Source organism: Argentina silus (assembly GCF_951799395.1).
Source record: "Argentina silus genome assembly, chromosome: 12".
NCBI classification, from domain to species: domain Eukaryota; kingdom Metazoa; phylum Chordata; class Actinopteri; order Argentiniformes; family Argentinidae; genus Argentina; species Argentina silus.
In genome coordinates, this window is record NC_139666.1 from 15126382 (window position 1) to 15138881 (window position 12500).

A 12500-nucleotide genomic window follows, 5' to 3' on the forward strand; every position below is an offset into this window, starting at 1 on the left:
GGTGGTGGTTCGGCCAAACCTCACAGCAGAACAGTGCCTGCAGCATGTACTGTACATGCTTTCATCCTGGATTATTCATGACTGACATGGAGTTTACATGAACACAGATTTAATTTGATTTAATTTGATTTAATTGAAACTGTCAAATCTAATAAATGTTCAGTATTGCTGCAATTTTGTAATGTTTGTATTGTAGAAAAAAAAAGAATGCAATTATAAGGAAATTGATGCTTGTTTTCTTAATGATATTATCGTTGAATATTTCAAACGCACTTTCTTTCCATTGTTTTTTTTTTATGTTCTTGTACAGCAAACCCCGTCCCAGATACTGCATGGAGGCTTGAACTACAGTATATTAAATTCATTTTATAGAAACAGTGCAAACAGGAATGGTGGGAAATCATGAGAAATGTCTATATGTTAAAGTCAACTTTCATGTATGTGTTGGCTTTCACTGGGGAGTGCTTTCCATAACAGAGCAACAGCAAGGGTTTGTGGGTAGACTCCCCTCTCCACAGGTATTTCCTTATGGAGGCCCCAGTGTGTGTGTGTGTGTGTGTGTGTGTGTGTGTGTGCGCACACTGTGGTGTGTGTGTGTGTGTGTGCGCTGTGGTGTGTGGTGGAGGCATAGCGAGGTATCAGGTTGTGAGGCCCTTTGTGTTCTCTCTCTGCAGCATGTGATTTTATGAGCTTGTTTCCACAATAATAACATCATCTACATCTGATGCGTTCCACAGCTGACTAGTGCACCCACTGGAGGGATTGTATTGTGTTTCTTGTCTTCACCCCGTCATCGTAAGGGGTTTAGGTATCGTCAATGTTCGGCTAACCATCCATATATTTTCTCTCTCCCTTTTATTTTTCTCCCTTGTCCTCTTTCTCACTCTCTCTCTATGTCTTTCCCTCACCCATCCTCACTCCCGCTTTCTCTCCCCTCACCCCCCCCCCCTCTCTCTCTCTTTCTCGCTCTCTCTCTGTCTCTCTAACCCCCCCCCCCCCCCCCTCCAGGCCAGCGAACCTCCTCCTGGACAGGAGCAGTGCAGAGGTGCCCTCGTTGGACACCATGGGGGACTGGCTGGACAACGTGAGGACACTGCCCTGCAAGGAGGCCTTCTCTGGGGTCAGCTACAGCTCCTGTGACACCCTGGCCAAGACCTCCGCAGAGTAAGACAGCATCTCCACGAATGCTGTGATAACGCTTCTGCTCATATTTACAGGAATCGCTTCGACATGAGGAAACCATGATCCACTATTTGGACACAGGTCTTCATTATTTTTGGCTTGGACTTCGTAGAGTTGCAAAGCAGATCAACTATATATGGAAAACAGCTTAATTGACTTTGATCCAACCAGTGACAGAGAGACATGTTTTCTTTGAATATTGCTATAATGTAATACTGATGAGAAGAGGAAATATCCTACTGTTTCCCCTTGTTATTTCCTGAAGTCTTATGGCTGTGACTGTAACAGCAGGCAATGTGAGCCACATTAAGCTGTTCATGTCAGAAGTGTTTACAGGGCCTGGATACTGCGGGCCAAGCCCTAACAGTGATTTAAAGAGCTGAGGCTAGGCGCTTACAGGAACACCACTCCTTCCCTGAGAAAGTCTCTTATGCCACTTTAGGCCAGATTTAATACCAGTCTCTCAGAGCCCAACATGTTTACAAATGTGCCTCCATTACTTTAGAGGCACCGCTGTGGGTCTAATCTCTTAAACGTGGCCCATGGAGTTTGATTGTAATCGATAATGACAGACCTTTAGCCACACTCACTGTTACAGACACAGAGAGAGAGAGAGAGAGAGAGAGAGAGAGAGAGAGAGAGAGAGAGAGAGAGAGAGAGAGACAGAGACATCAGAGGAATAAGACCCTGGTTCCTGACAGGATCGACAGGCTGATAACAGGTTTAGAGGGGTGGATCTGGCAGAATCTATGGTTTAGAATGCTGCTGCCAGCCTCTAATAATAAACCTCCATCTTGGCTCTGGGACGATGGTGGAGCGTCATGGGAAATGCAGGGTATTGGCCCGCCATTGGACCGTTTTTCTCTTTCCTTTAGTCTCTTTGTTTTGCTCTCTCTCTCATTCTCACTCAAGCACTCACCCCTTTCTCTCCCTCCTGTATGTCCCTTTCTCTCTTTCATTCTCTATGTCCCTCTCTCCCTCTCTCTCCCTTTCTTTTCTGTCTCTCTCTCTCTCTCTCTCTCTCTCTCTCTCTCTCTCTCTCTCTCTCTCTCTCTCGCTCTTTCTCTCTGCGCTCTGGAGACCTGCTGTTGTGTTAATTGACGAGGTATTTGACAGTGTAAATAATTGGACAGTTATAATCAGTGTGATCAAAGCAGAGGTCTTGGAGCAGTGGTCTGGTATCACTGGTCCCCTGGACAACACAGCCAAACAAAAGGCCCCGCAGTCATTAAGACCTCGCCTTTTGTTCTGATGTCAATATAAATAATGAAATGCAAATAGGCTATCAAATTCCAGCCGTTACTCATGGCCCAGATGTAATTGCTTGGGAGCCAGATCTGCCCACCAGAACATCACCTTATAAGGACAGTAGACTTTCTCTCTGTCTGCCGTTCCTTTATATGTCTACCAGTCCAAGTGGTATCGGTTAGGTGTTCAAAAATACTGTTGAAGCAGCACATTCTTACCTCAAGGTAGTGTTTTTTTCTCACACCATTTCATCCATGAATACTTTTAATCAATGAAAGCATCCCATTCACCCAATCACTGCTGAGTAAAAAAAAAAAAAAAAAAAAAAAAAAAGGGATATTCTATTGCCAACTCAGTAGATTTCAACGTACAGCATTGATTGAATATATCACAGATAAACTGTATGCTCACGTTTTTCGCTAACAAGATCATTCAATCTAGCGTCTATGAACTCCCTCTCTCTGGGATCATGAATTGGATCACAGTTGTGTTTAATCCAGTAAAGGCGAGGGCCTTGACACACCTGGGCCAGCTCTGATAGGCTGTCCCTGTGTAGGATTCAATATTACTCCATTGATGAGTACTGACTTAATCCCGTCCTTGAAATTCAGCACAGTACTACACACACTCTGACCTCTGAGTGCCAGACAAGTTAAATCAATCTGGAACTTTCTACCGCAGAGGACTCATCTGCTGAGTGGCATTTAGAGACAAGAGCCACTTGGAGAGGCTGTACTGTACAATAGGGTATTTAGGCATCACTGTTTAGGCATCTCCTCCTCCACTCTCACATTCCTGCTCCTGAAGTCTTCCCGTCTCCCTCTCTCTCTCTCTCTCTCTCTCTCTCTCTCTCTCTCTCTCTCTCTCTCTCGTTAATGGGAATCGTGATGAGTCAGCTCTACCCACAGAACGACACGCCCACCATGTGCACAGTCCTTATGTGATGTTTATTCTTACTCACTGTTATTTATTTAATAATTAGTATTAATTATTCACTGATCAGACCTGTTTCACTTTGATACCTCATCATTTGTGTTTTTATATTTTATATAAGTGTATCTATACTTCATCATGTATCTGTTTATTTTTCATAATGATTTGACGAGCATTGTTGTTAGTTGTAACGCTGTGTACCATTAAAACCAAGAGAGAGATAGTAGCCTGTGACCATTCTGAAGGCCTGACCATAGAGATCCATTTTTCATGTCTCTGGGCCTGACTCTGTCCATAGAATCTGCCTGACAGAGGTCCACCATGTCACAGCGGCTACATGTCCGGAGTGGGAGCCCTCCATGGGGATCACCACCCTCTAACACCCCCCCCCCCACCCCCCCCCCCCCCCCTCGAGGAACCGGATGGTGGGTGGAGGACTAGGTAGAGTAGGTAGAGGCTGCCCCTTACCACTGATACAGGATCAGATTCGTTTGCATACCTCTGATAGTTATGATTAGAATTAGGGGTAGTGTAATCTGATCCTAGATATGTGGTTATGGGTAATTTCTACCTCATGCCAGTACAGGCAGTGTGTGCTGGCTGGCTGCCCTTGAAAACTAAACCCCCCCTTGCTTGCTTTCGAATAATAACGATCATCGTGATACATATAACTTAACAACTCTATAAAGCGCTGTATATTGTGCACAGAAGGTCTTCCAGAAAAGCCCACTAAAGCTGCAGCTGAAGCTATATGTTGACGGTTCATGTCTGAGCTGTGCTGTTCCTAACCTTGTAGGTCTGCTTTTACTAATCTGCTTCTGTAACATTAGACAACAACAGGAGTAAGGCTGTGGAGGTGTTGCCATGTTGATACCAGGGGTCACACCTACTACACTACTTTGGGTCTTGTGTCTCTTTATGTTCTGTGTTTAACCGTGGCTGTGACCTGAAGTCGTAATACACTGTATGTGGATCATTCTAACTGTAGAGCATATAGCATGAGATGTGTGTGTGTGTCTTCCAGGAGAGGCTGGTGGAGGTAGAAATCGGAGGACGGCTCATTGTTACGCATGGATATGTGTTTGATACCATTCCTCATTCCATTCCATGCATTACATGGAGCCCGTCCTCCGATTTCTACCTCCACCAGCCTCCCCTGGTGTCTACAGTCTACAGTGGAGAGAACAGAGAACTCTGACAGAGAACTCTGAGCGAACCAATGTCACATGATGTATGGAACTAATTACTGTATCTCAATCGCTAAGTTTTTATTTTGTCAGTTTGTGTATTTGTCTGCCAGTGCTGCTCCCCTCGAAAACACACACACTCACATCCAACCACTTCATACAAAGCACAGCAAAAGTGCCCGCTCAAATCACATAAGACGCAAAACACTTTCCATTCCAACATTGCCATTCCAACTCTGGCTTCTCATTGTTTCCCAGTGACAGAGCCATAATGGGAGCTGTCATAGAGGCCTCATGTCTGCACATAGACCAGACCATCTGTCTGTTTGTCAGGCCTGGAAAATGGGTGACTCTCCCCTCAGCTGACTGCAGAGCTATGGCAGCCCATCGGCCTGCTGGGAAACACGATTCTCTGTGATTGACAGCCAGGGGAGAGGGGGAGGAGCAGCATTGAGGGCATGTCATTAATGTCACAGCGTGTCACATACTCAGCTAGTAACACAGTCCCAATCTCCACTTCTCCCTCTCCCTCTCCCTCTCTCTCTCTCTCTCTCCCCCTCCCTCTCTCTCTCTCTCTCTCTCTCTCTCTCCCCCTCCCTCTCTCTCTCTCTCTCTCTCTCTCTCCCCCTCCCTCTCTCTCTCTCTCTCTCTCTCTCTCTCTCTCTCTCTCTCTCTCTCTCTCTCTCTCTCTCTCCCTCCCTCTCCATCCCTCCCCCTCTCTCTCTACAGGGACCTAAAGAAGGTTGGTGTGACTATCGTAGGCCCTCAGAAGAAGATAGTGAGCAGCATCAAAGCACTTGAGACCCACACCAAGAACGGCCCCGTTCCTGTCTAAAAGCCCGCCAGAGACACCCCCCCCCCCCCCCCACCCACCCACCCGAGACAGACTGTCAGGCTCTCTCTGACTCACAGGGACTCACAATCCAACTAGAGGAGGATGGAGAACATGAAGAAGATAATGGTGCAGAGGGAGGGCCACTGGGCCTGGCTGGAGAGAGATGATGATGATGATGATGACGATGATGACGATGATGATGACGATGCTGTCATGCCTGGACATAGAGGAGGTTCTGCAGCAGTGTGACCCAGAAGGACTGACTCACCGTCCAACCCTCCACACCAACGCTGAGATGCCTTACTGAGACACAGAAGATGGGAGAGGTAGACAGGTCCGGACTGGGGCCTGGGGTATACAGGGCTGGGGCTGGGGTTGGAAGAACCTCTGACTTGAGTCAGTAGTAGAGCTCCTGTCATTGGCTGAGCTGGTCAGCAGGGCCCCATGCGACCCAATGGGGATGGGGTTTGTTGCGTCCTTATCCAATCACGATCTCCTCCTCCTAGTGGACCTGACTGGCAGCTCTTCACTCTGCGTGGGGAGTGGTTAAATGCCTTGAGTAGAACATGGCAGAAAGCAGCAGCTCGTCCTGATCTGGAGATGTATAAATGAACTCTGAGCAGCAAGATGAGTGTCCTACACCTCTCCGTCCTATAAGAGAGAGGAGACAACCACTGGACTATAACAAGCCATTGACCCTGTAGCCATAGGCTAATGTTTGCATACAGTAAATGTGATACATAAAGCAATAATAATAATCAGTTATCATTTTTTCTCCAAACTGAAGCCATGAATCTCTGACAGGTGTAGTTTGCTGCAAGGCATTGGTCACTCTGCTTTGATGGTGCAAAGACCCTATCAGATATCACACAGTTAGAACCATCACTGCATACCCACCATCTGTCTGATATCTCAGGATGTATATGTTCTCCATTCAATCTGAAACAAGAAGAGAAACAGAGGGAGAGGTAGAGAGAGAGGTACTGAGAGGGAGAAAGGGAGGTCTAGAGAGAAAATGGGAGAGGAAGGAAGGGCGGTAGAGAGAGAGAGAGAGAGAGAAAAGAGAGAGAGAGAGCAAGAGCGAGAGAAAGAGAGAGAGAGCGAGAGAGAGCCGACGAAAGAGGGAGAGCGGGTAAAGAGGCGGTACCATGCAACCGACTACTTCCGACGGCCGTTGTCCGGTCCTGAGTGATGATAATTGTCCATGAAACACTGAGCTGCTGTCAGTTCAAGTGGGCGTGTGTGTGTGTGTGTGTGTGCTGAAGGGTGTTCACTTCCACATCTCTTTTCTAAGAGTGTGTGTTTCATCCCAGCAGAAAAACAATACGGTCACTCCTCTCTGATGTGCACCTTCTCTGAGAGGAAAACAGTCCAATCCGTCCTCCGTCCTCCGTCCTGGCTGTAGCTGCCGCTGCTGCTGCTGCTGCTGTGTGTTCTATTAGCATGTACATATGTAAACAACCTGTTAATGATAGTCCAACAGTCCAACTAGCACTACGGTACGGTCCTCTACATGGCCATCCCTTTGTACAAATGTTTGTATGTATAAAAGAATGAACAAAATATCTGTGCAACATTTAAAAAAAAAAAAAAAAAAAAGATGACAATTCTTTGTATTATATTTTATGTTCTTTTTGTGTTATATTTGTTTTTTTTTTACATGGAAGAAAAAACAATTATAAAGACCTGTTATTATTTATTTGTTAACATTATACAGTGCAAAGTTGAATGTTTTGTTTGTAGCATACAGTAAGTTATGTGACAACATTATCAGTGTTTTGATATTTACTTTATAAACATGAACATTTGAAAGAGCAATACTGTTATGCACCCCTCCCTACACTTTTTGCTTTCTTTAGATTGACGTGTGTGTCATTGTGTCTGCGTGTGTGTGTGTGTGTGTGTGTGTGTGCGTGTGTGTGCCTGCGTGCGTGCGTGCGTGCATGTGTGTGTGTGCAAATGTAGATGGCCCTGTCTACTAATGTAAAATGATTTGTAGTGGAAACATTTATATTTTTATAATAAACATTCTCAAAATATTTTCTAAAAAATGAATGCGGAGAAAAGTGTCACTGTGTTTCTTTGTTGTGATCTACTGTACAACTGTAATGCCGTGCATTTTAGAGGAACAGAACCCCATCTCTGCCCATAAGAGGTCCTACTGTATTTTAGTGTTGTTGCAAAATACTGCTAGTGCTTGTTGCTTGTTAATGGTGCTTGTCAATGAATCTAAAGAAAACCAAATCATAGTTAGTAGTTTATCATAATACTATTGAACCATAGTTTTCATTGAATAACAGGCCAAAGCAGACTACAAGACAAGGTGTAACAGCCATCTTAATACCTGCTGCTTTTATGATGTATAGTCCCACGAACAGTAACCTCCTCTTTCACACACACATCTGCTCAGCAGCTCCCCTCCTCACCACCAACACTGCTCCTGTTTCCAATCCCTGATCCTCTGCTCTAAGAAAAGATCCATGTTACAGGCCAGTTTCAATAAAGCATTTCATATCCGATCACGTATAGTTAGGAGCTAGATTTATTGTGTGATTTCAATGCAGCTGATCTTGGAGGTTTCCAAAGCCAGGGCAGCAGGGATGTCTTGTGAGGTGAGTGATGGTCTAATTTCTCTCCCCTGAAACCCTGACACTCTCCAGATGTCCCAGGGCAGATGTGCTCAGAGTAGGAGGGGAGTGAAGGGGAGGGGGGGGTGGAGGAGAGGAGAGGAGAGGGCGTGAGCAGGACTTTGCCCCCCAGTCAGGGAACAATGAACACAGTATGTTGGACACTGCTGTTCCAATTTGTTCTTTATTGTGATCTAAAGCCTCTGTGCTCCTGGGGCCCAGACCTGACACAAGAGAGAGGAAGAAGGATAGAGAGAGAGAGAGAGAGGGAGTGAGAGAGAGATTAACCACAAGCCAGGAGGACAGGAGACAGGTGTGTTTGGAGGTAGGGTGTGTGTGTCAGTTCTGTTCAAACAGACACAGCCCTCTGGATGCTAATACAGCAAGGCAGGGGAAGGTTAACCAGAATCATATATCACACCAATGGTGCGCTGTCTAAATCTGCACCCCTGACAGCAGAGGCAGTCACAAGCATGGTTCCACTTGGGAAATGGTGATGGTGAGAAAACATACTGCTGATATGTAAAATGCGTTTTCCAATTTGCATAGCTAAACTGACAAAGCTATCGTGCCTCTTTCAACATCCTGTTTATGTTTTCCAGACTTCTGACTTTTCCCCCTATTGGTATGGACAAGTTGTTTTCCTGAAACCAAGCCAGACAAGGTTCGTCCACTGCTTTCAAACTTGAACTTAGTGTCCCCAATGGATCACATGTCAGAGATGATAAACCCTGCCCCCCCACCCCCACCTCCCCCTTCCCTCTGATCCCTGGTCCACAGACTCAATCCTCCTTCCTTGTCCTTTTAAAAAGTCATCTCCAGCTGTGTGCAGCTGCGGTGCAGGGCGTGACGCCATGTTGAAAAGGCATAACCCTGCGTTATACTGCTGCGCTGCATGCTGGGAGGATGTCATCCGCAGACAGTGACTTTTTGTAGATTCAGAGGTCAGTGATAAAGACCAGGATGTCATGTGTTAATTGTGTTACTGGTGGCAGTTATTCATCTGTCTGTACCCCTTGCTGTGATGATTCAGGTCTCTCTCTCTGACACACACACACACACACACACACACACACACACACACACACACACACACACACACACATGCACACACACACACACACACACACACACACACACACACACACACACACACACACACACACACACTACAGGGCATCACTGAGCTGTAAAAATACATTATTTTGTGCACACACACACACACACACACACACACACACACACACACACACACACACACACACACACATATAAATGATGCCTGTAGCTTGATGCTGACTGTGGTCTCCATAGAACCTCTGATCTGACTGACTCGTCAATCTACTGGTAACCAGGGAATACATGGTATCACCATCGCTAGGAGACAGGTCCCAGGCACACACACACACACACACACACACACACACACACACACACACACACACACACACACACACACACACACACACACACACACACACATACACACACACATACACACACACACACAGTCCCAAGACTACAGAGCCTGCTCGCTTCCTGTCTCCATAATAAATGAGCTGTATCAGACAGAGGTGAAATAATCATTACAAACATCCTGCCATGCACCTCTTCCCCACTGGTGGTAAAGTAGAGAGATATTCATACTTGTGTATTTTACTTCTCACTTCAAATATACAGTACAGTTCTGTGAAGAAATGGCTGATGCAAGTGCTGCTCTAGATCTCACTGGCAGTATGCTGATCAGTCTGGTCAGGTTTCTCAATGCCACACAGTCAGTCAGTGAGGCAGCATGCTGCGGCCCTGTGTCTCTCTGTGTCTGCTGCCTGCCTGCCTGGGTTCCATTAGTGTTGGCCTGTTTGGCTTTGAGCTCACCAGCATCCACTCATTAAAGTGAAACCCTACTCTGAATTACAACAATGCACCACAAGCAGGCAGCTCTGAACTGGTCCGGGACTGAGTGAACATGTAATGATGTTTGTCTTGAGAGCCGACTTCAACAGTCACAGTGACTGTGTCTCTGAGTGACCTAATGAAGGGAGCAGGCCTACAGCTGTCTCTCTGATGTCTGCTGCTGACACCACTCTCCCTCTCCCTGCTTCACACTGATAATTGATTTTAGATAAAGGCTGAGTGAGGCAGAGGGTCTGTTGCCTGTGTGATGTCACCGCCCCCCCCCCCCCCCCCCCCCCCCTTGCTCAGGGAGTCGTTTACCAGCACGGCGGCTGACTGAGTGATGACATCACCACCCCCAGTGAGATGTCCTGTTCCAAATTCACCACTAACTCCTACCCTAGTCCCTAAATCCTACCCTAGTCCCTAGGTCCTAACTCTTGTCACCTCGTATCTCAATAAAATGGATAGAAAATATAGAAATACAGCAATATGGAAATGCCTCCAGTTCAGCCTCTTATAGGCTGGGTAGAAGTCCATGTACTGTAAGATCGATACAACGTTTCTTGTGAGTAAGGACTATGGGATGATTTGGAATTGGGCCGAGCCTCTCTGTGTCTCTCACATAAACACTCTCTAAAAAGTGGCTACCCATCCCATCTCTGGCTCCAGCTCTCCTCCTCTCCCTCTCTCTCTCTCTTTCACTCCATCTTTCCCTCTGCATATTAAAGCTATATTTCATGCAGCTCTGCCACAGATCAAACAGAGTCAGGCCAGTGGAGGGTTGATTTACTGACTGGCTTCCTCCCTGTCTGAGAGTTTTATGACGAGGTGAAGGCCAGTGACAGAGGGATAGAGTTCTCAGTACTGACTACTGTTGCTGTTACGGGTTTCCATGCTTGCAGTTATGACCTCAGAAAATGCAAGGCACATGGCAGTGGCAGTGGCACCCCATTTAAAAAAAACACAAACAAAAGATATTCACAGTGGCTCAATAGACACCAGTGTTTGACAAATATATCATTGTTTTGTTGTTCTTAATGTCTGAACATCTTCAGGTAGCTATGTTTAAAGGAAATGGTGTAATATCAATAATCAAACCTCATCTACCCCCACAGCAGACACCCTAACCCTAGCCCTCGCCCTAATCCTAGCCCTAGCCCTAGCCCTAGCCCTAGCCCTAGCCCTAGCCCTAGCCCTAACCATAGCCATAGCCGTTACCCTAACCAAGACACAGACAGCACACCTGGAGACAGCCAGCTAGAAGGGGAGGTCACACCACAGAACCATAACCAGCCTTTACCAGTCTGGGAGGAATCCTCTGACAGAACTCAGCTGTGAAACGACATGATACCAGCAGACAGTGACCCCAGGATCACAGACAGAGAAACCACAAGACATCAGGGACACACACAGGCACATGCAGTACTCTACACAAGCACACATGCACATGGTATAATACTGTATATAGCACTTTGTGCATATTTTTTGTAAATACTTCTCATATTGCTCTGTGACCTTCACAAGAAAATATTTTTGATGATCAATTCTTCTTTGTTCTCCATGTTTCACGTTTCTGTCTGTATCTCTCCTTCTCTTTCTCTCTTTCCTCCTCTCCAGTTCCAGTGTGTTTCCAAGCTGCTCAGACATGAGCTGGCCTTTCCGGCCCTCCCCAACGGAACCCTTCACCACAGTAATACCACAGTAACTATGCAGGAATTCAGACTATTGGAACACACTCAAGTCCGGTCAATCCCTTCGGTCTGTTTTGTGCGTCACCAAAATTATTACACAGTACGATATTGAAAAGACGGTTATAACTGTAAGATCCGGAATACATTTTACTTTCAAGATAATCATTTACATATGATCCATATTGTTTTCAGATGAACATATTGTGTACTTTTTCAGAAAAAGACAATGAATATTTGGCAAGCACATCAAATAAAAACCAATAATCTCCGTCACTGGCTAAGCCATGCTACTTTTCATTAGTCTGGTACCCTCTGGTCGAGCTGTGGGTCATCACATAAAACATGTCAGCAGGATTAAGAGCTGTCACACCCTGTCACACCCGTCTCTTCAGCCGAAGCCTCTTCAGACACAGGCCCTCCGGAGGGAGGAAGTCAAACCAGCCTTTCTTCCTGCTCCGCTTACTCACTCACTCACACACATAAACACACAAACGCACACAAATGCACACGCATGCACGCACGCACACGCACACACGCACGTGCGCTCACATACACACACACGCACACGCACACACACAAACAAAGGTAAAGTTATTTATTTGTGCACTAATTCCGCCTGACGTTTGCAATTACTGCCTGCTCAGTTCTGGCAGTGCCGCCTTGCTGTGCTGTTGATTGTCAAACACTGTTAGGCCTCCTCAGATCAGTGCTCTCTTTAGGAGGACACTTTGTGTGTGTGCATGTGTGTATGTGTGTGTGTGTGTGTGTGTGTGTGTGTGTGTGTGTGTGTGTGTGTGTGTGTGTGTGTGTGTGTGCTTTTATGCGTGTGTGCTCATGTTTGCATACAGTACAGTATGCATATTTGTGTGTGTGTGTGTGTATGTGTGTGTGTCTGTGTGTG

The 12500-nt window shown here is 46.1% G+C and overlaps 1 protein-coding gene across 1 annotated transcript in view; it reads left to right on the plus strand.

Annotated features, from left to right (window-relative positions):
• Positions 1-7437, plus strand: part of epha3 (eph receptor A3) — a 77909-nt gene extending 70472 nt beyond the window's left edge. The window contains exons 16-17 of the mRNA XM_083681248.1: positions 1009-1164; positions 5280-7437. Coding sequence (XP_083537374.1) covers positions 1009-1164; positions 5280-5385 — 262 coding nt within the window. The 3' untranslated portion in view covers positions 5386-7437. The remainder of the gene's footprint in view (positions 1-1008; positions 1165-5279) is intronic.
• Positions 7438-12500: the final 5063 nt, after the last annotated feature.